Raw genomic sequence first — 27,549 nt, 5'->3', positions numbered from 1 at the left:
TTTTTGATGGCCCGGCAATGTGCAATTAGCGTCAGAGTTCGCAGAGCATAAGGGAAATTATCATCATAAGACTCACCTGGTATCCCTACTATATGATCGGGGTCAACTCGAATATTAAGTTTTATAAGTTAATTCTCACAAAGCCTTCGCTTTGACAGCGGCTTACGCTTAATGAAAATATCAAACCAAATTGATTCGCCATTTTATTGGCGGGTCAACGATTGTGTTTTAGCGTAATTAGTTGAAAAAACGCGAAATGTTCAACTGATACGGATAATCCACGAATAATTGCTTAAAATTAAGTTAGTTTGCGTTATGCAATAATAATTATTAATTACGTTGAAAGGTAGCAAATCTCTCCTAAGTGCTTTTCCTTTTGCTTTTCTCTCTGGCCAAAAATCATTCGTTTGTCGCTAATTTTGCCACTTTAGTTTAACCAACGATATGGAAACAATCGCTGAGCTTTAACCAAACCGAAATCAGGCGGAATGGTGGGTGGCCCAAGGGGGAAGGGTGTGTGTGTGGGGGGGAGGTGGCATTTCGGTTTTTGGCCAAGTTGGTTACAGCGATTGAATTTAATTAGCTTATCATGAAAGCGTATTCCACATAAATTTATCAAAATTGCTTTACACAGCAGCAGAGACAGTGGCTTTCGCGAGGGGGGTGGGTAGGGGTAGGGGGTGGTGGGCAAATTGCATTACGACCCGCCCATTAAACTGATAAAAACGAGATCCTGGAGTGCCGATGAAACGGTGGGCGGTGGGGCGATGGGTGGTGTTTTTCGGCCGGCGGGCTGGCTGAGCGGCACTTTAAAGTTGATGGCTCGAGAGAGAATCTAAAATCAAATTTATTAACGCACATTACAACGCGCTCAGTTCATAGCACACACCCCCTTTCAGTGGGCGGTGGGTGGTGGGTGGCTTGCGTTTCGAGTTCCATGGGCGTAGGGCGTAGGGTGGCTGCCAAATAATACACAGGCGTTGCCTTTTGTTTTCCGCCAAAGCGGACGAAAATGTATTTATTTCACGCCAGCGAAAGCCCAGCAAGCGCAGTGTTTAAGAATCGGCTTAAATAATAACCAATTTCCAGGGCGATATCTTTAAAGCTGCCCAAAAGTATGCCGCAAGATGTTTTCAGTCGGAAAATGACATGTGCTGCATACATTTAGACACCTCAAGAGCTGACTTTCATATCCATATATGCTACCGTATAATATCCATCGGGAGTACCAGCCACTACATACTTTTAGACACTTGAGGAGAGGAATTTCATTCCATGCAATGAAATTATTAGATCCTTCTGATCCTTTACATGCCCAGAAGTATGCTGCATCATAAATTCAATCGGGAAGTACCACTGCATAGTTGGAGAAACCTTACAAGTTGACTTTAAGACCCCAGATCCCAACCCATTCCAGGTTATCAGAGCACTAGCACCGTTTGATCCCCACTGATTGTTTGTGTTTCAATTATAATTATTTCAGTTCGCAACCCAATCACAAGGCAGTCCAGCGTAACAATTGTCGGTCCCTCTTCAATTCACCTTGGGCTTATTCCGGCCAAGTGGCTCCGAACGCGCACAGGTATCTGTAAATGTATCTGTATCTCTGTATCTGTATCCGCATCATTATAGCCAACCATTAAGCCATGATTACTGCGCTGCGAAGGCGACACCTCATATGCCTTGCACCCAACTTCCAGTGGCCTGGGGACGCCTTAAGCCGCTTGGCAAAGTTCGGTCGACTTATTTCGCCTTATCGACGAGGCCTTTGAGGCATCCACTTTGATAGCTGGCCAAGTGTGTTAATTGATAAGCAATCGCTAATCGCGCGACTCGCGGCACCGGCGACAGAAAAAAAAAAGAATGTGAGGGGGTGGCTGGGTGGCCATAGGAGTGCGTTTGCCCCCGATGCGTTACGCTGTCTGCCGTCTCTTTCGCCCAATGTCGCCGTCTCTCTCTCTCACTCTCACTGTCAGGCGTTCGCCTGTAGTGTCAACGCGATTATGATGATTATGTCGCTTCGTAGGTTTCACTATGCCGTTCGCAATGATAGCACTGAATCTTAATTAATCTTGAACCTTAACCGAATCAACAAATATCTTAAAAAGCACTTCCAATGATTGCTATAGTTGATTTAGTATTTAATAAAAAACAAATATATATAGAAGTGGTCTTAATGGTGTGATATATTATGCTACTCCTAGCAATATCTTATATTTCCCAAGGACATGCGGATAGTTTGCTGTCCAGTAATTCGAGATCCTGTCTTCCAACACCAATGCCCTTTTGCATTTGGCTTAACTCTTTTGTTAATTTAATTAAGCTTGCCAATTTTCATCCTTTCTGACATAATCACTATAGTGAATTGTGGGTGGCTCTCATAATGACCTCCTCTGTATCCCAATGCAGATCTGAGTGGCGAGGCCACCGAACAGGAGCAGTATATTAGGACCCCAGATGGGGATGGGTGCCAGGAGGGGAGCAACATCATCCGCCCGGCAATTGAAGGCATTTGCGCGTGAAATTACATTGAAAATTTAATTGTGCACACACACAACGACAAAGTGCAGCAGGTTGCAGTGCATTAGACACGCAAAATTTGCCCATAAATTAAAATTCAACACACCCAGCGAAAGTGCCCCGATTTTCCAGCGCTTTTCCACCGCCTGTCGGGCTTTATACATTACAACTGAGATTATCGGCATCATAATGACAGTCGGACACGAGTCGGGAATAATCATTCAACGAGCGTACTCAATGCCAAAGTCATTGATCTCTTGCTTATCTTTGCCACAGATAACGAAATGGTAACGAAATGCACTACATACACTACTACTACAGCTCAAAAGTAACTCGCAATACACATGAACACATTAAACGGAAACCTTTCTTTTAATAAAAACAATTCCATCTGCACTACTGTCCTTTTATCACATTCAAGAGCTTGTGCTCTATCAATAAATGCTGTATTATTCACGAAAAAGGAATGGGGGAGCTGGGAGCTTTCTGCACGCAATCATTAGTTGATTATCTATCGATCTGCTGGATTTCCCAACGATTTCCACTGCCACGCCCCCCCTGCTTTTTACCACCTGCGCCCCCACATGCGGAAAGTGGCCGCGTATTTCTCCTGTTGCGGCTGGCTACAAAAAAAAAAGAAAAACGAGGCGAAACTGGAGAAAAAACCAGTGCTGTGGAAACCCCTCAGCTGATGCAATTTTCCTGTGCGAAAATTAACAAACAAACACACACACAAACACACAGACGAGTGTGGCAAATGAAAATGCGCGCGCGAGAATTCAATTTGTGGAAAAGAAAATGGTGTTGGATGAGTGGCTGCGGAGGGTCGGGCTATAGCATGTTGTTGGGTTAGGCAATGGTTTAGCCCGCTGCCTGTTTACTTGAGGTTTTCCCAGCACCCAGCACCCATGGTTTTCCTCCATTTTCCCTAGACTTTTCCGCCGACTGTCGGCATATATGAGGGCCAGCCGGAAGGAAATGCAAGCGAACAAACTGAGCGCGCCAGGCAAATACTCAGCCAGAGTGGGTGGCCCATCGGACGGGTGGGTGGAGCAGTAGTGCAGTGGTGCAGTGGCTCAGTGGCTCGGTGGTTTCGGTCTCGGTCTCGCCAAGGCAGCGCGAATGTCTTGGCTTAGACCAAAAATTGGCACAACCGGAAGTCGATTGAGCTCGCTGCTGCCAGCAGTCTTGTCGCCAATCACTCGGTGGGCAGACATGGGTTAAGGGATCTGGATCCGGCACACAGTGTTAAGCAGTGTTTAAAGGCTTTACACAGCGACTAATAGCCCCTGCTCAAGCAAACGCCTTAAATCGGTAAGTTCAGCTCGCAAACAATATATTAGTTGTTATGTGAGTCCAAAACAGATTGGATTAGTCTAGATAATGCAGCGAAAGTTTTCGCAAACCATAAAATTTCAACGTAGCACTTGCGAAAATAAGAAGGTGACCACTTTGATATACCTAATCATACAATCTTATCCACTCATACTGTGTGCCATAAAACTTAAAGAGGGACAGAGTGAATTACCTAATTATACATATATGTTCATAATCAAGTCCTATTTTTGTCATCAAGCAGCAATAGAAGCAAATGTAATGTTTGAATTTTTCCAGCTAGGGAAACCCTTTTAAAGCCAGCGTTGAGCCGAGTGCTCGACTGATGTTTACTTCATTTTCCTGAGAATATTTCATTTCTGCCGTCATTGTTAACAACTAAGACCCCTTTGGATGCATAGTTGGCGTTGCCAGGACAACGGTGGGTGCCATTCAACAGATCCTGGCACAATTCACATGTGCACCACACTGGTGCAACCCCGCACCACTCTATTATTATAGTTTACTAACACTGCGCAAACTACAGGCGAGTAGAAAGAAATATCTAATCGATAAAAGATACTAGTGACGATGGCCTTATCATTTTATGCTTAAATAGCGTTTGACATATAGTTATGAACAGACAACCACAGAATGTTTTTATTTCATCGTCTTAATGTAGAAGTCGCGCTTCGTCACTACGTAGACGTCTGCCTTAAAAAAAATGTGTATCCTTAATGAGTACTCAAATTCAAATTTTGTAATCAAACCTAATTTCGATCAGTGCATAGGTAGTTGGTTCAAAGAGCTGCTGGAATTACTAATGTTGGCAATCTGTTTGGCTGTGCCACGCCCCCGTCCGCGCAGCCCGCCCCCCAGTTGTGTGCCAGTGTGTAGGACCAAATATTTCTATTATTAATGTCTGTTTATCTGCATGCGACGATGTCAGCCGTTCGCTATAGCCAGCCATATAGATATGTACTTATCATATATAAACACAACCATATAAATTTATATGTGTACGAGTGTACATATATATTTATGTGCATATATATATATGTATATATCCCCGATCTGTGGGGGTGTCTTTGTTTACGCTGCTTTATGGGCTTCGATTAATTTTGCGCGTAAATGGCGAGGGGGGAGGTGCGGAAAAGTGCAATTTGTTGTTGTTATCTGCGGGGCTATAATTAAACATAGTTTATTAGTTGTTGTTGCAGCGATTAAAAGCGTGGCAGACTCCTAGCCCACACCATGCTCTTGGCAAAAATATTGCAGACATTTAGTTTGAAGATGACCAAATTCGAGGGCGGGAAAAGCTCGCGAAAAATGATTACGTTCAATCACAAGAATTATTTGAAATCGCTGTGCTCGGGTTATCACGTAATCAACTCAATTATCTACGCAGTTAAGCCAATATCGATGTACTGATTGTGTATGTTTTTGGCCAGATTATGCCCAGAATGCAGCTGTGTTACGCACATTAAGAAATCGAGGTATATATGTATGTATATGTATGGATGGATAGATAGATAGATAGATAGATAGATAGATAGATAGATAGATAGATAGATAGATAGATAGATAGATAGATAGATAGATAGATAGATAGATAGATAGATAGATAGATAGATAGATAGATAGATAGATAGATAGATAAATAGATAGATATATAGATAGATAGATATAGCTATATTTGCTATGTGCCAATTAAGTAACTCGTATTTTCCTTTAGTGCAACCTTGATGTTATAAAGATATTTTAACATTAAATTGTTAAATATAAACGTGGATAACAACATATTAATTTACAGTAGTACAAGTTCAATTTAAACATCCAAATAAAAATGGTAAATAACAATAACTTCGTTACCATAGAAAATGAATACTTTCTTATTTAGTCATTGAATATATTTAAATTCAAAAATTTGTATGTACGATTAGTTATCGAATTAGTCGTGCAGTTCTGACGTAAACATTCCGACATTCTGAACATTAAAGACTCATTGTAATCTTCAGTGAACATTTTGCCTAATGACAAAGTCGTTTTGCAACTCAAAATTACAAATTGCACAGTAGTGCGAATTGGTGGCACATTTTGGTTAGCCCACCTGGAAATGATCTCACCTCATGGCTTTGGTTTTGTGCTGATGCATTGCCATTTTATTGAGGAAAGTCTACTCGTAAAAAAAATTAGATTGTAAATCGCCGGAGTAGAATTTCGCAGTTAATCACAAATGCTTAAGTTTGTTTATTTCTTGATTTTGCTGCCAGTGGGTGGAGATAACATTCCACATTGATATAGCTTTACTTTACAGTTTTAGGTATTGCAAGTTGCAAAAAATAAAGATAAACAAAATCTAGGGGGCCAGTTTGTAATTTTTAGACCAAACATGAAAGGGAAATCGGCGGGTAAATGTTTGCCCACAAATGTATTCGTGTTTAGACGCAAATTGCTTAGATAGTGACGCACCCCTGTTCCAAGATTAGGCGTTCTTGATAAACACTGCTAATAAACACGGTCCGCGAATAAACAAACAAAACATTGCAAAATATTAAAATATCAGATTGGCGCAGACATGAGTTTATTACTTATGCACTGCGGAAAAAATCGGCTGCTTTTCGGGACTTCAATATATCGGGCTGGAAATACTAATTAATTACTAATTAAATTATTTCAATACAAAGCTGCGTCATTTTTCTAACTAGATAATGGTATCTTATATAATCTTAATATAAAAACTCAAGGTTGGAAAAAGGGAATATTAGGGATATGGCTTCATAAATAAAAACCACTAGTTTTTGAAAAACCTATAATATTTATTTATCACTAGTTAGTGACAATAAAATCTCTAGTATTTTCTAATCATGTATGGTGTCTAAAAGTATGCTTGATGCACATTTTGATTTGTAAATTCTGGGAAATGACTCCATTGCAGGTGATTTCAAGATACTAGGACCGAATTCAACCGGATTTTCTCGCAGTGCACCTATTCGCACACATGCTAGAGCTTTTCGCCATCGAAGTGCGAATCGCGCTTATCTAATGAGTCGATAATCGCGGCGAGTGGCGGCGGCGAAGGAAGTGCATCGACGAGCGGTACTTTCTGGGAGCTTTTCCGCTGGCCCGTGGCGCCCGGAGGCGACTGGCCGACGTGACCGCCGGCACATCGGACATCCCATGGGCAAAGCTTCCCGCGGGTTCTGGTTCTGCCGGCTCTGGTTGCGGCTCCCACTCTGGGAGTGCGTTTGCGATTGTGTATATAAGGCCCCATGCAGGGCGTGCGTCCCGCGCATTGTGCAAAAAGCTCTACTCGCGTTCGCTTCGCATCAGGTCGCCGCATTCCAGTCCGCATCCGGAGTAGTGTCCAGTACCAAGTGTCCAGTGTCCAGTATCGTCACTCGTCCCGATTTCCCGAGAGCAAGCAGCATGTGGTCGAAAATTGGCATCGCCGGAGCCCTGCTCGTAATGGGTGGCGTCCTGTCCTCCAGCGTGGTGGATAACTTCGCCTACGTGGACCGCTCGCTGCCGGTGGCCATGCCCAAGGCGAAGGCCTTCCAAGTGAAGCAGGAGTGAGGATTCCCGGACGGAGGATCCCAGGAGGGGGCGTCTCAAGTGGATCCCGGCTGGCTGTCGATTAGGCAGTTCCTGGAGCAGGAACCCCGTGCTCTTCACTCGGCAGCAGGGATATCTACTGGCCAGCCTGCTACTCCGACTTGTGTTTGAGCTACAAGTTGACCACAAGTGGGAAATAGTTGGTGCAGGTCATCAAGTCGATGCACCCGCTGGGAAGCCTTGCCCACAGGAACAATTTGAGCACTAAACTTTAATTTATATGTTTTTTTTTTAACTTAATGTGACTAATTTAAGGAGTTCCCTATGCGTAAGCAATAAATAAGTTAAACGAACTCGTTTGCTATGTGTGTGTGTCATTTGATTTTATTCGAAGACCAGTGTGCAATTATCGCAGTCAATAATGAGCTATTGACATCGGTGGGCAATTAGTGACAAAAAGAATACAACAGACCACGAAAGCAAAGCGTTTTATTTGGCGGCTCTATAAAAGCCAATTAGCATGACAAATTTTGTTTGATGACGCCAATGGAATGCCAAATTGTTATACGGAACGCCCTTTTGAATCACATTTGGATAATTTCTTTGTGTTTCAACGTTTGCTTTTCTGTATTTGCAGTTCCAAATACACATGGTCATATTATTTTCCTTATCCTTCGACTCGTCCTTCTGCTTTTCTAAGTTCAATTTTTACTTGGAATTTTAAATCACATTTGGTTAAATTGTTTATGTGTTAACATGGGCTTCTTGATATGTTCTACATTTTCATTTCTTGCATTGAGTTGTCCGAATCCTTCTTATCCTTCGACTTGTCCTTCCGCTTATCTTTGATCAGATTTAATTTTGAATCACATTTGGTTAATTTCTTAATGTTTTCGCATGTGCTATTATGTGTTCTTTTCTTGGGTTGGATTATACGAGTTATTCATATTCTTTGACTCGTCCTCCTGATGTCTTTGTTCGGACTGGACTGGAGGTGTGTTTTGTTTCCAAGATGTTCTACATTATATTTGGTGGGTTTGTGTTTTCCCAATTATTGAATTGTTCGAGTCAAAACTCTTCCTCCGGCATTTCTTTGTTCAGACTCCGCTTGGCCTTTTCTGCAGCAGCCGAAGCTGCAGCCTCCTGAGCCTCCTTCATGGCCTTGATCCTCTTGGCCATTATAGATTTGCGCAGCCTCTCCTGGGATGAGCGCTTGAGGATAGCGGGCAGAATGATTGGTGGGAACATGCTCTCATCAAATGGATCCGTAGGGTTACAGGCCGCAGGAGGTGCTGGAGTAGGGTCAACTGGCGGAGCTGGAGTGGGAACCAGCGTTGCAGTATGAGGCGGATCTGGTGTATGTTCCGGATGTGGAGTGGAAGCCGGATCTGGAGTGGATTCTGGAGCCGGACCTGGAATGGATTCCGGAGCCGGATCATCAGCTGAATATGCAGCAGGAGGATCAACTGGTGGTGGAGCAAAAGTATCAGCTGGACGAGGAGCAGGCACTGCAGGGGGAGCTGGAGCTGCAAAATGCTTGGATACTTGGGGCTTGCCAGGATGTAAATATGTTGCATTGGGCCTTGGAAAAGCTTTGGTGGCCTGCGGTGGCTTTCCGATGGGCATCTTGAAGGGCAACGATGGCTGCTGATTGAGAGGCTGCTGATCGGTAAGCCATTTCTTGACCAGAGCTTGTCCAATGGGTCCAGGAAAGTAATGGGACAGCATGGCAGGCGTAGGCTTCATCATCAGCATCTGGGTGGGCACCATCTGCGACCAATTGCCAAAGTGGGCGGCTGTGAAGGAGAGCAGCTGTGGGGCGGTGAAGAATATTTGATGCTGGCTGCCATCGGGTTCCTTCTTCACCGCCTTGAAGTACGGGGATACCGCGTTGTCGATCACCGAGATGATCACATCCGGACCAAAGAGCTGAAGTTTCTCGCGCAAATGGGCGCTGATCAACACGCGCCTCGAAGTGGTGTTGGTATTCGGCACCTCCTTGACTGCCACTTTGGAAGGGGGCGGCTTAGGAACCCCATCATTGCAATGGCTGGGCAGCACCCAGGGCAGATGGGCCGGCTGGACAATGACCTTGGGATATATTTCATTCTCCAGCGGATTGATGACGTCTGCCAAGAAGTTCGGTACCGGCGGCAGTGGAGGAGGCGTCGGCGGACGACGACGCTTGGTTGCGCGTGGTTTAGGTTTGGGACCTGGCTTCCGGCCACGCTTACCCTTTGTCGGCGGCTTGGGGGTGGGTTCCGGCAAGGATTCAGGGTGCATGGGCACTGTGATGGGGAAAAACGGTCGAATTGTGTTGTTGTTGTTGTTCAAGGACGCTGGTGGCACATAGTAATCCACCAGCTCAATGATTGTGTTTGGTTGCTCCACCATCTCCACGACATTAGTGGTCCCAACTGGATTCACAGTCGGAGTATCGTTCATGGAAATAGTGCTCGTATCCATGAGTATTTTTGGATTTCCATTCTCAGTCCTTCCGTTGATATTTTGTTCGTTTTGTGATATTTCGACCAACGGTGATACAGTGTTTATCATCTGGGACATTTCATTTATGGGAGCAACAGTTTCATTTCCCTGGACATAGATTGTCTGTGTATCAAAAATGTCCTTGAGTCGGGTTATTCCATCTGGGATGGAGACAAAAGTGTTCTCTTCCTGAGCTATTCCATCCATTGGAGATACTGTGTAATCTTTTGCGCATATTTCAGACATTGGCGCAAAGGCATTCTTCTCATATTTTTCGGACACTGCATCCATTCCGGTAACAGGAGTATTTTCCATATTCTCGGACATTTCTGCTTTGAACATTGGAGAAATGACTTTCTCCTCAGATTTTTGGGACACTTCATACATTCCGGTTAAGGGAGTAAATTCCATATCCTCGGACATTATTGCCTTGAACAATGGCAAAATGGCTTTCTCTTGATAGTTTTCGAACACTGCATCCATTCTGGGAACAGGAGTATTTTCCATATTCTCGGACATTTCTGCTTTGAACATTGGCGCAATTGCATTCTCCTGATATTTTTGGGACACTTCATACATTCCGGGAACAGAAGTATTTTCCATATTCTCGGACATTTCTGCTTTGAACATTGGCGCAATTGCATTCTCCTGATATTTTTGGGACACTGCATACATTCCGGGAACAGGAGTATTTTCCATATTCTCTGACATTTCTGCTTTGAACATTGGCGCAATTGTATTCTCCTGATATTTTTCGAACACTGCATACATTCCGGGAACAGGAGTATTTTCCATATTCTCGGACATTTCTAGTTTAAACATTGGCGCAATTGCATTCTCCTGATATTTTTGGGACATTTGATACATTCCGGGAACAGGAGTATTTTCCATATTCTCGGACATTTCTGCTTTGAACATTGGCGCAATTGCATTCTCCTGATATTTTTGGGACATTTCATACATTCCGGGAACAGGAGTATTTTCCATTATCTCGAACATTTCTGCTTTGAACATTGGCGCAAATGCATTCTCCTCATATTTTTCGAACACTGCATCCATTCCGGGAACAGGAGTATTTTGCATTTCTTCGCACATTTCTGCTTTGAACATTGTCGCAATTGCATTCTCCTGATATTTTTGGGACAATTCATACATTCCGGGAACAGGAGTATTTTCCATATTCTCGGACATTTCTGCTTTGAACATTGGCGCAATTGCATTCTCCTGATATTTTTGGGACACTTCATACATTCCGGGAACAGGAGTATTTTGCATTTCTTCGCACATTTCTGCTTTGAACATTGTCGCAATTGCATTCTCCTCATATTTTTCGAACACTTCATACATTCCGGGAACAGGAGTATTTTCCATATTCTCGGACATTTCTGCTTTGATCATTGGCGCAATTGCATTCTCCTCATATTTTTCGAACACTTCATACATTCCGGGAACAGGAGTATATTCCATATTCCCGGACATTTCTGCTTTGAACATTGTCGCAATTGCATTCTCCTCATATTTTTCGAACACTTCATACATTCCGGGAACAGGAGTATTTTGCATTTCTTCGCACATTTCTGCTTTGATCATTGTCGCAATTGCATTCTCCTGATATTTTTGGGACACTTCATACATTCCGGGAACAGAAGTATTTTCCATATTCTCGGACATTTCTGCTTTGAACATTGGCGCAATTGCATTCTCCTCATATTTTTCGAACACTTCATACATTCCGGGAACAGGAGTATTTTCCATATTCTCGGACATATCTGCTTTGAACATTGGCGCAATTGCATTCTCCTGATATTTTTGGGACACTTCATACATTCCGGGAACAGGAGTATTTTCCATATTCTCGGACATTTCTGCTTTGAACATTGGCTCAATTGCATTCTCCTGATATTTTTGGGACACTTCATACATTCCGGGAACAGGAGTATTTTCCATATCCTCGGACATTTCTGCTTTGAACATTCCCGCAATTGCATTCTCCTGATATTTTTGGGACACTTCATACATTCCGGGAACAGGAGTATTTTCCATATTCTCGGACATTTCTGCTTTAAACATTGGAGCAATGACTTTCTCCTCAGATTTTTGGGACACTTCATACATTCCGGTAATGGGAGTAATTTCTATTTTCTCGGACATTTCTACTTTGGGTGCCTGGAAAAGAGAAGAGGTCAGTTTGGCAGAATTATGGTTGGGAATCCCGCCCTGCAGCACCACATATTAATTTGCATTTGGTTCAAGCCTCATTTGCTTTTATTCCTGCTGACTCTTCAACTCAAACCCACTACCAATTTCATTCATAGGTACAGTTCAAGAAAATTTGTACATATTTTAATATTGAGTGTAGTAATATTGAATCAAATGAGTGAGAAGCAAGCAGGTCGATAAGATGGAATAAAAGGAACTTGAAAATGCGTATCACTTTGATGTTGTGTATTAAAAAACTGCCAACGAAGTCAACTAGTATTTTTGCAAGTGCACACACACAATCTCTACCCCTGTCCACAAACACGAAAAATGACTGGCAAGCCGCAAATACTTTGTCAGGCTCAAGTTGACAGTCGTCCTGGATCCCGAGTCCTGGTTTTGTTCCTGGCGCCATAGGCTCATTCTGACCCCCCTCCCCACCCCGCCTCGCCTCGCCTCACCACCCCGTCACCGAACCGGCCCGCCGCCTCTGTCCCCACGCATTTGACACTTTTTTGCGGAAGCCATATGCCGGGGATTCCCCGCCCTTCCATCTCTGCCCGTTTTTGCGTGTGCGGAGGCATTTGGCAGAACAGATTGTTGAAGATTTGATTTCGGGCAGAGAGCTTTGCCACTGGACGCCGCCCTGCCCCCACTCCACGCCACTCCTCACCATCATTCCCGAACATCCCAGCATCCTAGCGTCCTAGCATCTAACCACCAGCCACTGGAACAATCGTTAATCTAATGAAAGATGACATTTCATGTGGGCCCGGAGATGTTTATGTCCCAACAACACTTGAGCGGGCTGTGGCATGTGACCACTGAAGTCTCCACTTCCATCTCCATCTCCATCTCCACCAGCAGCTCCCACCGAGATGGCTCTTCCAGTTGCTCGCATCTCATCCGATTTGCTGGGGGCATTCATCATTCCCCGGCTTTCGCCTTTCGGCTTTCGGAGCTCTGATGAATAAGCGGCTAGCTAAGCAGGGGAACCCATCACTACAGTCTGTACATGGCCAGGAGAGTGAGATTCGAGATGAGGGAGCTGGCTGCGATCAAAGGTCAATTTACAAGCCGGGACTGACTCATAACCAAGATATCTGGCCTATATATCAAATAGGGCATTCGTCACTTAATATGCAACGTAGTAATTAGAGATATGAGTTACGCGGGTAGACGAACTAAAGTCCCTTGAGATTTTTGGAATATATGTTCAACATTAATCAGTTCTTAAGATGAAGAAAAATGCATTGTTAAATTTGCTATATATATTATAATGGCACTCAGCCAATAGAAGTTGGCTAAGAAATTTGCGTGCAACTAATGCAGTTAGGTACAAAGTCCTTGTTCAAATTAATCTCATTAAACTATAGTTCGCTATTGACCATTTTCTCGGTGCCATGTTAACTAGCTGCCACGCCCACCTCGGATGCCTCGCCGCCCAGCACTCAGTGGCCCAATAAAATTTGATTAGCCAAACAGTTCGGAGCGGCGACATGGACAGGACGAGGACCAGGCCAAATCCTTGGGAGGCCCCAAGAATATCAGAAATTATGGGGGCCAAACGGGGTGGCAGGGCGGGGCGACCCCACCAATTTCCGGGGGACATGTGTATTGTGTATTCATGGGGCCAGTGGCGGCAGTGGAGAGCAGAGGACGACGCGGCAGGACATCAGGCAACTTTGGGTTAATTTACATTATAAACTTTGAATATTTTATTGTTTGCCCAGGCTAAGGACACCAGCTGGCCCCCGGCGAGAGATCCTGGCCACTGCCTTCTGGCCCCTAGCTAGTAGCTCCTCCGGCTCCCTCGATTCGTCCTTCTTCGTTCTTGGCCACGTTATTGACACTTTTGCGGGCAAGTGGGAAAGTGGGAATGTGGGAGTGGGAATGGGCTGGCTGCTGGCTAAAAGGTTCTGTGGTCAGCAGAACGAGGTCTGTGACTCTGATTTAATGGCGGCATCAACATTTTGGGGCAAATTATGACGAAGCTTGGTCGCTAGGATATCACGCCCACTGGCCGCCCATCATTAGCATGGGCTTTTGCTTGTTAAGCTTTTAAGCATCGAGTTACTTAATAATTAAACAATTTCCCTCGCACACGAAATCGGCCACAGAATTCGGTACATGAAAGGGGCATAGAAACAGGTGCCTACATTAAATTGAACTTCATATAAAGTGAAATGCCATTGAATTGTTCTCGTTATCGAATCGCTAATATCGAACTTTGGTCGCTCACAACTCCCGGTCTTAATTATACATTTTATTCGGCCCTCCGAGTCGAAAATTCAGAGCCGAATATCAAATGTCAATTAGTCAAGGCCCAAAGCTTAGTTATTAATTTGCAATTTGTGTTTCATTTTAATGAGGTCTTTCTAGCTCAAAAGTGAACAAAAATATACAAATTATCCATCTGTTTTAACTCTGAGCGTTATAATAATCTGAATCCTATTTGCGTTGCCCTACGAACTGCAAATGAAAGGGGAAATTTAAATCTATATGCAATAATCTGGGAAACGTATCAATACTTATAAATTACACACATGTAATCTATCCAAAATACCAGATGAATGACTGTACATATATATGCCATTGAGCTTTTTGCCGAACACGCTTTACATTTTCATGGCAAAAGCCACGCATATTTTACTCAAAGGGTATTTAATCCTTCGTTTAGTTTCATTTCAGTTAATCGCAGTACGCAGCTGCATTGATTTTCCCGGATTTCCCGGCTATTGAAAACTGTACTTTATGGGCTTGGAACGTTTTTCCCAGAACCGGGCTTACACCAACTGATGAAAGTTTTGCTTTCGCTGCTAATAAGCTACGTGTCGCATTTACCTTTTGGGTGGGCGAAGTGGGTGGAGTAGGTGGCTGTTTTGGGGGTGGTTGGGTGGCTTTGCAACGCGGCTTTCGGACTAATAAAAACAAGAGACAGTTTAAGCCGTCGTTTCGTGTCGGCTCTTTGTTCTTTTGGCTGCTTTGAACCACATATGAATAAACTGCCACTAATCCAGCAGCCAAAACACAGAAAACGAGAGGAGCAGGGGGAGAAGAGATGCTGCGATGCGGGGGAGAGGGGAAATTAATAATTTATAAATGTTAGCGGGGCGTCAGGTATTAGGAACGGGATTTTCAACGCCTTTTGCTTGGAACTTTTGCCGCGGGGGAAAACTTGGCTGGGAAAACTCATTTAAAGAAATGCGCTCCGCTTATCACCGCCCTGGCATCGAAATTAGCCAAAGCAAAAAGTGCGCGGCGGAAAATGGGGAAAGCGGCGGGAAAACACAAGGACAAAGCGTATGCAGGCACTGCAATAAATTATAATGCAAATCCGCCTTTGAGATCGCAACAACAACGGCTACAAAACGGGCATTAAATGCCCGCCACTTGACTGCGCCACACATTTTTCCACATTTTTTTCACAATTTTTCACATTTTTCACTTTTTTTTCGGCCCACTGCGTCGTTCTTGTTGTTCGTCCATTTAAAATGATAAAAATCGCTGGCAATTTCTGCGCCCGCGATGAAAGAGATGTTGAGGGGGGGGGCCTGGCAGGGTTAAACTCTGTGTTTGCTGGGCTAAAGGAAGCTTTTCACTCACCAATCAAACGAAAACTGCAAAATATTCAAAATATTCTTGATTCAACTCGAAACTGTTTTTTCTGTGCGCTCCGAAGACTTCGAAACTAGAACTGAAACTGAGCATCTGAATTCTCGATCCGGCCAAGTTCGATTGACATCCCGTCCACAGTCGACTTGTAAGGGAGAAATGCCGATCAGGAACTAAGTACTATTGGGAATTTGACACTTTTTTTTGGCATAAGTTTATATCTCGTAAACTATTTAAAATAAGACGATTATTTTATTTCTAATCTTATACATACCTTCAGAATTTGTCAAATTTTTAAAAACACATTTATGGCATAAAAACGGATGAAATTTCCCGTAGTGCTTTGTTAAATCAAAAATCCCCATTAATAGATACTTAAGCAACAACAATAATATTGTCATACATTTTCTAAATAAAACAGACAGAAATGGATACCTTAGAAATCTAATAGATTTCTTATCTGTATCAGTATTTGAAAATTAGGAATATCTTCACTTCCTATAACCTCGAGAACATCCTTCACTTCTTTACAACAGATGTTGTAATCCGATCTCGAAAAGGGGAACTTCTCCCCGTGCAAATTTATAAACATATGTAAATGCTTAACCGTATTTAAGGGCCCAGTCCCACCCCCATTCACCCATTTAATCTGCCGCAAAATGTTTGAAAATTGCACTTAAAGGCGCAAAAGTTTAAATGCGAAATGCTGACAAATGCGTTTCGATTTCCGTTCACAAAAGGGGGCTCATCGTCGGGTATTTCATTCCATATATCTCAAAGTTGGAAATTAAATTAAATTTCTTTATTGGCACTTTTTTCCTGCATTCGTTTCATTTCGTTTGCTACGCATATGCATATGCAAAATCCAAAGAGGGTGTCCTTCGCTGGGTGGCCAAAAAGGGGGTGGCTGGGTGGTTGGGTGGCTGTGTGATTGGGTGGCTGGGTGGTTGTATGGACAGGCAAAGCAATCAGCAGCAATAAATGATAAGCTTCGAGGCAACAAAGCCCAAGCCGAAAGACGCACATGAACACAAAGAGTCGTCGTCTGGGAGGCGGAAATTCCGTTTTCAGGGAAGGAATGGCAGGCAGAAGGGAACGTCTTAGATGCCGGAGCCCAAGAAAACTGTCATCCACAGGAAAAGTGGTGGCGACTCACTGGGAAATAGGCTTTCAGCGCTCGCTTCTGCTTGGTCAATATCGGAAAATCGAAGCGGGGACGGGGGCGTCTGCTTGTCTGGGGCTACTTTGCAACATATTTGCCGCTAACGAAGCGCACGATTTCCAATAATGCCCAGAATGCGTCTGGGAGATGCGGATGCTGCTGCTCCATACCCTCGAAAACAATTGACCCGGGGTGGCTTGCGTTTTAATCTGCTTGGATAAAAAGGACGCCAGTGGGTGCAACTCATGTGGCTATGAGTTATGATGGGCATAGGTGTCATTATGCTCAGATAATATCTTATTATTCAATTATATTGATAGACAAGAAGTAGTGATCATGTACAAATAAAATGCAGTAGTAGTGATCGTACCTTCTGTCTTCCTGGAAAGCTTCCATTTCATTTTTACAGGGTATCCCGCCAGTTCAACCCCCAGTTGGCGACACCCTCTGAGCCACACACATGCGAATACAATTGCACGGGGTGTTTGGCTAGGGCATGTGTCCTCATAAAACGTACGCCAAATGGACACAAACACTCGCCTTCCCACTACGGAGATGTGACTTGTTGGCCGGACTTGGCCGTAATGAGTTCCCTTGTGGCCGGAGCGTATCGCCTTTTTTTATGGAGCCATTGCCATGGCCAAAGCCGCCCATGGGGGCGTGTGGTGGTGAGTGGGCGTCAAGGTGAAAGCCACTTAAAGCCAAGGGCAGGGCTCAACAATTTCCAGTTATCATGTGACAATAATGAAGTGACAGACGGCAACAAGGAGATACGGGAGCTGAGATCCGAGCGCAGCGAGCTGAGCACCGTGAAACGAGAGCATCGAGAGCATCGAGGACATCGAGGACACCGATGATAACTCGACCGCAAAGCTTCAAGTGCGAAAGTTCCACGGAGTGGGAGGTGGGTGGTTGGTCTTAAAGCCGTTTAAAGGGCCTTGAGCCCCGACATTTGGCCAGGCTGGCCCCATCCTCCATGCTGCAACGTTCGCCCTGCGGTTCTCGGACAGCGGCCACATTAATTATTAATTGCAGAATAATTGCAAAATTGTGTTTGGCCAAGTTAATTTATGCAATAAAACCGCCGACCGCCCCATTCCCTGATCCTTTTCGTCCTTTAAAGTCGCTCGTTCACTCAATTTGCCACTCTTCATTCCATGTAATTCCTTCGCTCATTTGGAGCCGGCTGCCTTTCTTCCTAATTTTTTGCTTTTTCGCCTCGCTCGGCCCCCAGCTAATGAGCCACTGATGGTCATGAGCCGGCGACCCTGTCCCTATTCCTGTTCCACGTCCCAGTCCCCAATAACAAACCAGTTCCAGGACCGCCTCCTTTTTGAGCCAGAGCAATTACTTAATCATTTGCCTAACGACCGAAAGGCAGGCGAAGGCAACAACAGCAGAAATTAGCAAAAATTAAGTGAGAGTTCAAGTGAATTTGCGGGGCAAAGGATTGGGATTGGGACTGGACGAGTAGAGGTCGACTCCATGTGGCCGGATTGTGGCAAATTGTAGTGCGGTTTTTCCAGTGCTCCGACAAGTGCGGTCAAGGCTGAAAAGTATGCTACGTAAAATATGCTAATATGCTAAATTATCCTTTAGTCATTGAAATTAATTCGGGCAGTATTTTAAATACATGGCAATCATACAACAACGACACATGCTCTTCTCCAAAATTAAAATATGAATTAAATTAACAATAGATTGTAAAATACAAAAATTTGTTACTAAAGTTGATACCAATAAATTTGTCTGATGGTCCTGCGATTTTGTGTTTTATGTTTGATAGTTTGTACATATAAAAGATACTTTAACTTCTAAAGATATACTTCAAATGATCTTACAGAAGCAATAATGAGATCTTCTGTCTAGTTTTCAAAGCATGAGAACATCCTTTTGCAGCTTTGTTTGCTTACTTGTTCGCCTTCTTGTCGTGAAGGGAAACGTCCTGCCTGAATAGGATGAAGTCAAACTGAAGGGGGGTCGGGGTGGAAAAATCAACATAAGCATTTTGATATTTCAAATATTTTTCATTCAAAATTCCTTGACCGAGCCATTGGTTCGCCCAACAAACACGATTGAGATACTCGTGGCCTTTGGCCTGGTTTATTGTTATTTTGTATCATTCTTCTACTTCTTAAAGCTGGGACAAGAGCACCAGTGCTGCCAAAATACCAGATTTGCATTATACAAAAGTTGGTTTTAAAGGTCCCCAAAATTTAAGTTTTCGAGTAAGTTGGCAATCTTAAGTCGTGAGTGCTGATATTATGTAATTTCTTTCTCAGATTTTGTATGGCTGTTCTTAACATAACCCTGGCAACCCTGGTTTCCAGCGTGTGCACTTGCATTTGCCTGTGCATCTGCGAGATACTCGTGCTCGGGTGTGTGTATCTTATGGATTTCAGTTCGGGCCCAGGCAAGCATATAAATCTATTATCCTTTAATTTAGCCACAGAAATAATGAAGCATGTAAGAGTCTTTTGTGTATCTTTGTGCCTGTGTGTTTGTGTGCCACGCCCCCTGCTCCACGCCCCTGCTTCCTTTCGCCCCTCCCGCCCCTGACATACATAAATTCAATCAACGGCAATTTGCCGGCAGAGTTGCAAAGGCGTCGACGTCCGCAAATGTGCAATTTATTTATTGTTACTATCGCAAAAGCCTCTCGCGGTGGCTTTTCTACCCAGTAATTGGGTGCTTTGGGTATGTTATATCATCGTATTATTTTCTTTTATCTTCTTCAATATCCTTAGTTTGAAAAGTCATTACTTTTCCCATAAAAAATCACTTAAATTACCTATATTAATGATTACTGAAAACTTAAGATATATGTATATAAGAACCAAAAGTATTGCCTATCATTTTGGATAAATGTCATCATCCAGCAAAACAAAAGCAGTTTTCCCCAGGGTATTCCCGACGCTCTTGACTCGACTTAGGCCTTTCTCCAGCTTGTTGTTATATCTGCAAATTGAATTTTCGTTTAGCATTTGTGCGATTTTGGCAATTCATTAAGATTGGAGCGGTGTGGGGTTTTCCAGCTGCAACTTGCGCCCGCTGCAGGCAAATGGAAATGCAAATTTCCCGGGCCAAGACCAAAAAAAAGGGGGCTGACGGCGAGGAAGATACAAAGCGACGACAAAGCCGGAGCGTTAAATTGGCAACACACATGCCGGGGAAAATGTGGCAGCATCTGGCTTGGCAGCTGCCTTAATTAGTTAATAAGAAAAGCGAGTTTCGGCGCCTTTTGAGCCATGCATCCATGCATCCACGCACTTTCCACCCACCCCCCTTTTCGTTGGATTCGTAAAAGCGGACAGCCAATAATTGCATAACCCAGTTGGGAATACTCGGCTACCCGGATACCCAGATTCTTGGCCAGATACTTGGATACTCGGTTACGCACTCCGATTCTCCATGATCCGGATGGTCCGACTCGTTATCGGCTGCCTCGATTAACTCCGGGAGTTGCTGGCTAATCGCATCAGAGGGAATTATCCCGGCCAACGATTGATTTACGGGCCCGGGGACTCGGAAAACTGAAAACTGAAAACTGGCGAAACTCTTTTTAAGCTGCTGCAATCTTGGGATGTTCACAATCAATTCCATTTGATACTGAACGCTTTTTTCCTGTGGGCACGCTGCCACGCCCACTCAATTGAGTTATGATTTATGGGCCGGGCAACAGGTGAGGGCGGACCAGTCACCAGTCGTCCCTCGATGCTGGCCAAGCCGGACACCTTCCACATCCGGAAAAGCACACTGCAAACAAAACATAGTGCGTATGACAGCCAGTACGTTAAAATGCATTGCGAGGGCATTAAATTTGTCATAATCTCCAACGAAAGCTTAGCATCGGGTGTATATCCCCACACCCGTCGCCCCACAACTCTATGGATATTTCGTCGAGTGCATGCCACTGCCACGCCCCCTGCGAGCCGCAGGCGTAAACTTTTCGCGCCTCTCGCGCCATCCTCATAAACTGTCCCCCGCTGACGTCGCACTTGGCATTCAGGACAGGACAGGCCAGGCCAGGACACTGCTCCGCGGAAAGTCGGGGATTGCCAACAGGATGGAGGGCGAGGGCGAGGGCGAGGACGTGGACGGGGGATCTACAGTTGGATTCGGAGCCGGAGTTCCACTGCCAACTGATTAAAATGCGTTGCAGGACTGTAAAAGGCGCTGAGTCGACGCCGACTGCGCAGCCAGCGCCGCTGCATTTGCATTTATATTGTTTTGACCCGAGCATTATTATCATTTCTTTTCGCCCACGTCCACGCCCAGTGCCACATCCACTCCTGTTTTCACGCGGAGCGCCACTTTGTGGACACGTAGTCCTCGTCCTGGTCCTTGCCTCCACTGATCCTTGATTATGCCACCGGCATAAAGCCAACTTTGGCCGCCCACGCCCCCGCCCCCGCCGCCACGCAAACTTCTGCTTAGCGGGTGTTTTATGGCTCTTTTTGAACCCATTCAGTGGGCCAAAACTTTGAGACGCTTCCCGCGACAGGGCGTCATAACGAGATACAGCACTAGATATACGGATTATACCCGAAAGCAAAGCGATTGGATGGACGGATGATTGGCTTTCCGGGGTCAAAAGGTCGTCCAGTTGCCCAGTCGCCCAGTTGCCCAGTGAGGGGATAATGCAATCTAAATGGTAAAGTGATAACTCCAGCGACCACTTGAATTGAATGGTGAAACATAACCGCGCTCATGTGAGATGTCCTGAAATTGAATAATTTATCTAAGGTTTAATTTTAAATTATAATATTGTCTAATTGTATACGGTATCTCAATTAATCTTTAGACATATTCACTTCGAATCGCTCTTGTAAGTATATTAACTATCACCAAACTTTAAACCTCCACCACGTAGAAATTACCTCTTTCTGATACTCTTTATTTTATTTTTTTAGATTGCGCATGTAAAAATATTAAACTTATAGGGAAGTCACAAAACTTTGTACAATTAAGCCTCGGTATCTGTTAAATTAGCAAGCTTCATTTGGGTGCTTATCAAGTTGATCTGATACTTATTATTTATTTCCACAAAGGACTCGCCATAGTTTCCAGCCAGACAGCCGCCGCGACAAAAGCAGCCAAAGATGTTGCAAGAACCCACTCCACAATAGGAGCCCTTGAGCACCCTTCCATCCGCGCAAACTGTGGCCTCGCATCCGTATTTGGTGGTCTTGGCATTCACCATTCCGCACGATCCTTTGCCCATCGTGAAGAGCAGTTTGGCCTTTGTCCAGCAGCAATCTGCGCCTGATTCGCCGAAGCAGGACACCCAGACAACAAGGATGAGTAGCACTGACACCGAAACCGCTCGCATTGTGATCGAATCGAATAACTTATGGCAACTTTATATTGGGCTTTATATAGGGAACCGAAGTCATCGTTCTATTAACTTTTAAGCGCTTTTAATTTTACCCTTTACTTGCACACTAAAAAATATGTTGCGTTCGCTGGAGAGAAAAAGATGTCTCTCGTTCTCTAAAAAAGGATTTTTATTATTTAATTTATAATTTCTTTTATTCTTCAATATCACCAAATTAAATCAGACTATGTTATATTAGAAGTGTTAGGCTAGTTTATCTTATTCGTTACTATGCCTGTCGTCAGAGAGAGTAAGGGGTGTCTAGCCGTCTATACACTGGACTATAGCGATCCCTCTTGCTATTATCTTTTAAGATTGTAAACTTGCTATTATCGTTTAAGATTGTAAACCCTTCAAGTGAACAATTAATTATACATGTCTGGTCGCAATATTCATTTTGACAGCACTCACACTCTTTACACACTCACATTATCTAAAAAGGGTTTTATAGTATTACTTACAAGTTATAGATTAGTTCGTATCACTATGAGTATTGCCACTCAGATGTCGAAAAATTGTCTTTCTCTCTGCGATAAACCGAAGATCCACCAAGTGAGTATGGTAAAAAAAGATTTTAGGCTTTTCTTTGCTAAGTCGCCACCCACTTTATGTACCTTACCCACGATTTTCCGACCGCCAGCATCTTTTTTGGCATCTTTTTTGGTGGACCCGTATCGAAATGGGAAAAAGTGGATGGAATACAATGGAGGGAAAATCGAAGGAAGACTACAAAAAATGTGAAGCGGACGTGGACGCTGACTGATTAGAAAAATGTTGTAAGACACAAGGAGCGGGCCAGCAAGAACTGAAATAAAATAAAATAAAATATTATAAAAAAAAAATGAAAAAAAAAAATAAATGAAGGGAAAGGAAGAAGTTTTTGTGTCGGGTACGAAATGAATAAAAAAGAAATTCATCAAATTTCAGGAGCGTTGAAAAAACGGCAGGAAGCGGCTTGTCAGCACGCGTACGCCGAAAAAATATTGCTGAAAACAGTTAGCGAAACAATTTAATGATGAATGATGGTCAATGTCGAATTCCGTGCATTGTGTAGCGGAAGGAAGCCATCCCAAGGGGGGGTCCACCAACTCAAGGGGCCACATCCCCATGGTCAAAGAAGCCCCAGTCCCGGCAATTTATTAAAAATGTGTAGAAAGTGAATGAAAATCCGGGAAAGATGCCGGCGCAGCTTGTCATTCGCCTTGAAAAGGACATTATGATGGCATTGCTTTGATTTGGAATCCTTCGATTTGTAATCCCCAACGAAATTAAGCTTGTACATGGGACAAAATTAATATTTCCTAATTGGATTGGAATGCCATGTTCTCTAGTTAAATATACATTTATTGAAAACAGAAGGAAAGTGATTAATATATAATATCGGCTTAAAGAACTTACACATCAATAATCGGTTGTACGTCCTATTTACATAGATGTCTTTTACTCAAATATTATTCATTTATTATTATTATGAGTTTAAGAACAATTGTATATCTTTAAACACAGAATTGGTGGCTTAATTCCAATGGTTATTTGGCTAGATTAAGACTACATTTTATTGCATCTCATTCCGGCCATTCTTAAACTATATCTTCGCCTTATAAATTTATAATTATAAATAATGTTACTAGTCATAGTCCCTAAGAAGTGCATGCTGATACCTAAAAACTTAAACACATATATTAATTCTCTATTTCTGGTAGATAGTCATATAATTAGATTAGTTTAGACTTGGTTGAGATTTTCATCGTCTGAAGTGTTTGAGTGTTTGATTTCAATTTGCTTCTCCATGCAAATTATGTTGCAAATTGTTAAAAGACACTTTCCACGTCCTTGAGACCTGTGAAATAAAGATATTAAGAAGTAAGCATATCTTATAATTACACTGCAATTAGGCAAAAATAACTTTTAGGCTATTGTGTGTTGTGATTTAAAGGTAGTTTCTCTCTCCCTAACTATTTTATTTAATTTTCTTTTACAGCTTGTTTTATGCACTCACTTTGCTAACGAAGACAAATTTTTGGCTTCAAACATTTTAGGATTGTATTTGGATAGGATCTTCGAAGAACTGAAAACCGAACTGACTAGCTGGCGAGCCGAAAAACAAATGAAGTTGGCTTTGAACATACTCACGGCGCTCTAAGAACCCCTTTATATACAAGAGTACATATGTACATATGGCTTATGTAGTAGGACATGTAAACATTCGGTACTCTCGAATTTGCTGACGGATCAATTAAAGTCGGGGGAGTACGAGATCATTGGCCCAAGTGCTTCTGTTTCACTTTTCCGCGTAAGCAAAACTGCCCCAAAATGCTCGATGAACTAACATAAAATGCTGACTACTCTGGTTGGGATAGCAAACTAAATCTCAGGTACATACTTCCTTCTGAAATAATGTTTTATTTTGGAAGAGGATCTCATTCTCAAAACGAAATAATTTTTTTTTAAAAATGAGCTTCCTTGTTCTGGGAAAAATCTCTGTGGAATCTGCGGGATACCGATTGCGAATCATTATTCGGAACTTAAAATGGCATTTATCACATTGACAAACTCCCGCTCGACTGGCGGCCCCATTACTTATCCGACCCCCCGATCCCCATCCGATTTGTCCTCCGATTTCTCGAATTTCAGACCCCGGTATCAGTCATTCGTCATTCGTTCATTTGGCAATCAGAAATGAATTTTTTTTCTATCTCCGTTCGGCTGCGCTTTGTTTGTTGTTCTGGAGCCCCGTCTTCGATGCCCGTCAATTGGCGTTTGTCAAATGACTTTGGCTACCGAGTACAGTTGCCACGCCAGCTCCTTGGTTGTTTGGCCCATCTTTCTACGTTACGATAAGGCCTCTATATACAAACATATATGTACATGAGGGGTGGGGAGCCGGCCGACTAGCTGCCGAATCTTTTGGCATATCATTTGAATTTGTGCGAATTTGGAATTGCCATTTCCTGCTGGTCATTTATCTGGGCCTAATGCGCTCCATGACAAGCGAAAGCATTGCTTTCCCATCCCAATCCATCTCGTTCCATCTCATCTCACATCTCATCTCATCCAGTTGCTGCAGCATCCCTGCCCCCGATGATTAACAGGTTTCCGAGCTCCGCCGGACTGATTGTTGTGGATGCCACCGATGGCGAGGCACTTAAGCAGCCTCGTCCGCAGGGCACGGCGATGCCATAAACTCGGCCGGAGCCAATTAAGCAGCACTGAGAGAAATCTCTGATACTTCGGATTTCGAATTAGAATTATTTCATACATACGAATAGAGGAAAGGGCTCAATCTTTATTTAAATTATTTCACTTATAAGCGTTCTATATTTACTATAATTTCCCTTTTTTTGTGTTTTTCAATCCTTCGGATTCACGTTTGAAAAAGGTACTGAACATTAAATAATATTAGATTTTAGCGACATTAAAAAATCTTCATTATAAAATAGCCTAAAATAGGTTAATAGGTGACCATTTGTAGGCATAACATTTATGCCAAAAAGTATCATATTTCAATCATTTGAAATGAATTGTTCAGTCAGCATCTTATAAAGGATTTCATTAAATAAACAACAAAACACAATCTTAATATCATATTATAATTATTTTGTATGTCAATTTATAATAACTTACGTACATCAGATACAAACCTTAACTTTCAGATACATATCCGTAGATCTTTGTGAATGCATATATCATACTGTGTTTTTCTCTCACTGTCGGCGATTGCTATAGCCGAGTGGCCACAGGATGCCCAACAGGATCCCTCGGCTCCTTGGAGGTGGGCCTGGGAAATGTCCTTGGGCGTATAATTTTATTGTGATGAACTGATAATGTGACATTATTGTAACTCATTTGTCAACAAATTACGGCCGCTTGAGGTGGGCGTGGTCCTGTCCCGAGCCTATGTATCAATCAGTGTGCACAAGGATATCCTTACCCTCACTCCCCCTGCCAAACACACATTCACACACACAGGGAAACAGGGACGCACACCAATACATAATAAATGAATCGTGCATGCATTGGAAAAGATCAAAAGTGTCAATAAAACAAAGGCAGACAAACAAAACCCAAAGCGAACTGAATCGAACCCCAAAGGGGAAAACAAACATGGGGGGTCCGGAATGGAATATACTGGAATGGAGCCGGGCCAAATGACAAAAGTGGCAAACGTGGCATAAATTACACAACCACCACCCCCTTGGGTGGGCTAGTTAGAAAAAAAAGTGGAAAAAGTAAGGGAAACCGCGATACGAAGCTTAATATACCCTGTAACCTAGACATTAATGATATGTTTATTAAGTTCTAAGATATAATTATTTAATATTATTACAGAGCGACAAGCTGATACTTATAGAATATTTTGCGTATGCCTTACTATATATATATTTTATGTATTAAAATTAGCAAGTCTCATTAGGCCAACGAATGTAAGGAGCACTTCTTCCTTCCACATCCTTAAAGGGTATCACAACACAGGACATCTGAGGGACAGTGGAAATCCCCGCCTAACAAGTGGTCTCCAATGATGCGCGATAGAGCTTCACATGGCCAACGGGAATACGGAGTGCCATGGCGAATGGAATCGGAATAGAAACGAGGAACAGGGACTCCGCCCGTCCACATTTGACAAAGTAAATCAGGGAAAATTAAATGAATTATTGCCGCAATAAATGTGGGCGAATGACAATATAAATTGTGTATGTCGCCACTTGAAAGAGCGAAATAAATGCCAAACTCGAGACGGAGACACAGATGAAGATGGGACTGGCTGATGGGGAAGGAAGGGAATGGCATGGAATTTTCCAAACAGAAGTCCAGATAATCACAAACTGTCGTTTAAATTTGACGACTTTATTGTTACAAAGAAATTCCAGAAAATTCTTTTCGTCAAGGCGATTATTATGCATAAGTAGTAAATACCTAATTCCTAATTGCAGCTGCATGCCAATTGAGCATTCTTCCTATTCCTTGCATAACCAATAAGTCAAAGAATTCTCACTGAATTTAATTAATTTTATGGACACCTCGCTACCCAGCAGGAGGTGTTCAAATACCAGAAGTGTCATAAACAGCAATAATCCGAGAGCTAAAACAATATCACGCTCCCAACCTCCAAGTCCCCCCTCCCCCCTTTCACTGCCACTCCAGAATGAACCATTTTCCACGGCTACTTTTTATAGAAGGCATTTTTTATTTGCCATTTGGACTTTGATTTATTTCAATTGCTTATAATTTCCTGCACGAGTTTCCCACTTTCCCTCGCCGCAAACTTTTTTTTTTCGGCCGGGTGGTCGCGCATAAGTAGAAATAAATAAAAATAGAT

At 43.1% G+C, this 27,549-nt stretch overlaps 3 protein-coding genes across 3 annotated transcripts; 1 reads left to right on the top strand and 2 right to left on the bottom strand.

The window, feature by feature from the left end:
* Positions 1 to 7,007: 7,007 nt before the first annotated feature.
* LOC117148241 lies at positions 7,008 to 7,742 on the top strand. The gene has a single exon (XM_033315545.1). It carries the CDS (start codon positions 7,015 to 7,017, stop codon positions 7,408 to 7,410), a length of 396 nt encoding a protein of 131 aa, XP_033171436.1. The 5' UTR covers positions 7,008 to 7,014; the 3' UTR covers positions 7,411 to 7,742.
* A 121-nt stretch (positions 7,743 to 7,863) lies between these two features.
* LOC117148240 lies at positions 7,864 to 15,767 on the bottom strand. The gene is made up of 2 exons (XM_033315544.1): positions 15,682 to 15,767; positions 7,864 to 12,042 (listed from the first exon to the last, which is right to left on the bottom strand). Exon 2 carries the CDS (start codon positions 12,025 to 12,027, stop codon positions 8,458 to 8,460), a length of 3,570 nt encoding a protein of 1,189 aa, XP_033171435.1. The 5' UTR covers positions 12,028 to 12,042; positions 15,682 to 15,767; the 3' UTR covers positions 7,864 to 8,457.
* A 5,951-nt stretch (positions 15,768 to 21,718) lies between these two features.
* On the bottom strand, positions 21,719 to 22,185 carry LOC117147731 (protein Diedel). The gene has a single exon (XM_033314730.1). It carries the CDS (start codon positions 22,182 to 22,184, stop codon positions 21,819 to 21,821), a length of 366 nt encoding a protein of 121 aa, XP_033170621.1. The 5' UTR covers position 22,185; the 3' UTR covers positions 21,719 to 21,818.
* Positions 22,186 to 27,549: the final 5,364 nt, after the last annotated feature.

The sequence above is a fragment of the Drosophila mauritiana genome, chromosome X (assembly GCF_004382145.1).
Source record: "Drosophila mauritiana strain mau12 chromosome X, ASM438214v1, whole genome shotgun sequence".
Taxonomy (NCBI): Eukaryota; Metazoa; Arthropoda; class Insecta; order Diptera; family Drosophilidae; genus Drosophila; species Drosophila mauritiana.
Note: the sequence above shows the minus strand (reverse complement) of the source record. Positions and strands in the feature narration are given on the sequence as shown.

What these genes read in the sequence shown, in the direction of transcription:
- LOC117148241 (XM_033315545.1), top strand. Translation starts at nt 7,015, where the DNA reads ATGGGCAAAGCTTCCCGCGGGTTCTGGTTCTGCCGGCTCTGGTTGCGG.
- LOC117148240 (XM_033315544.1), bottom strand. Translation starts at nt 12,027, where the DNA reads ATGTCCGAGAAAATAGAAATTACTCCCATTACCGGAATGTATGAAGTG.
- LOC117147731 (XM_033314730.1), bottom strand. Translation starts at nt 22,184, where the DNA reads ATGCGAGCGGTTTCGGTGTCAGTGCTACTCATCCTTGTTGTCTGGGTG.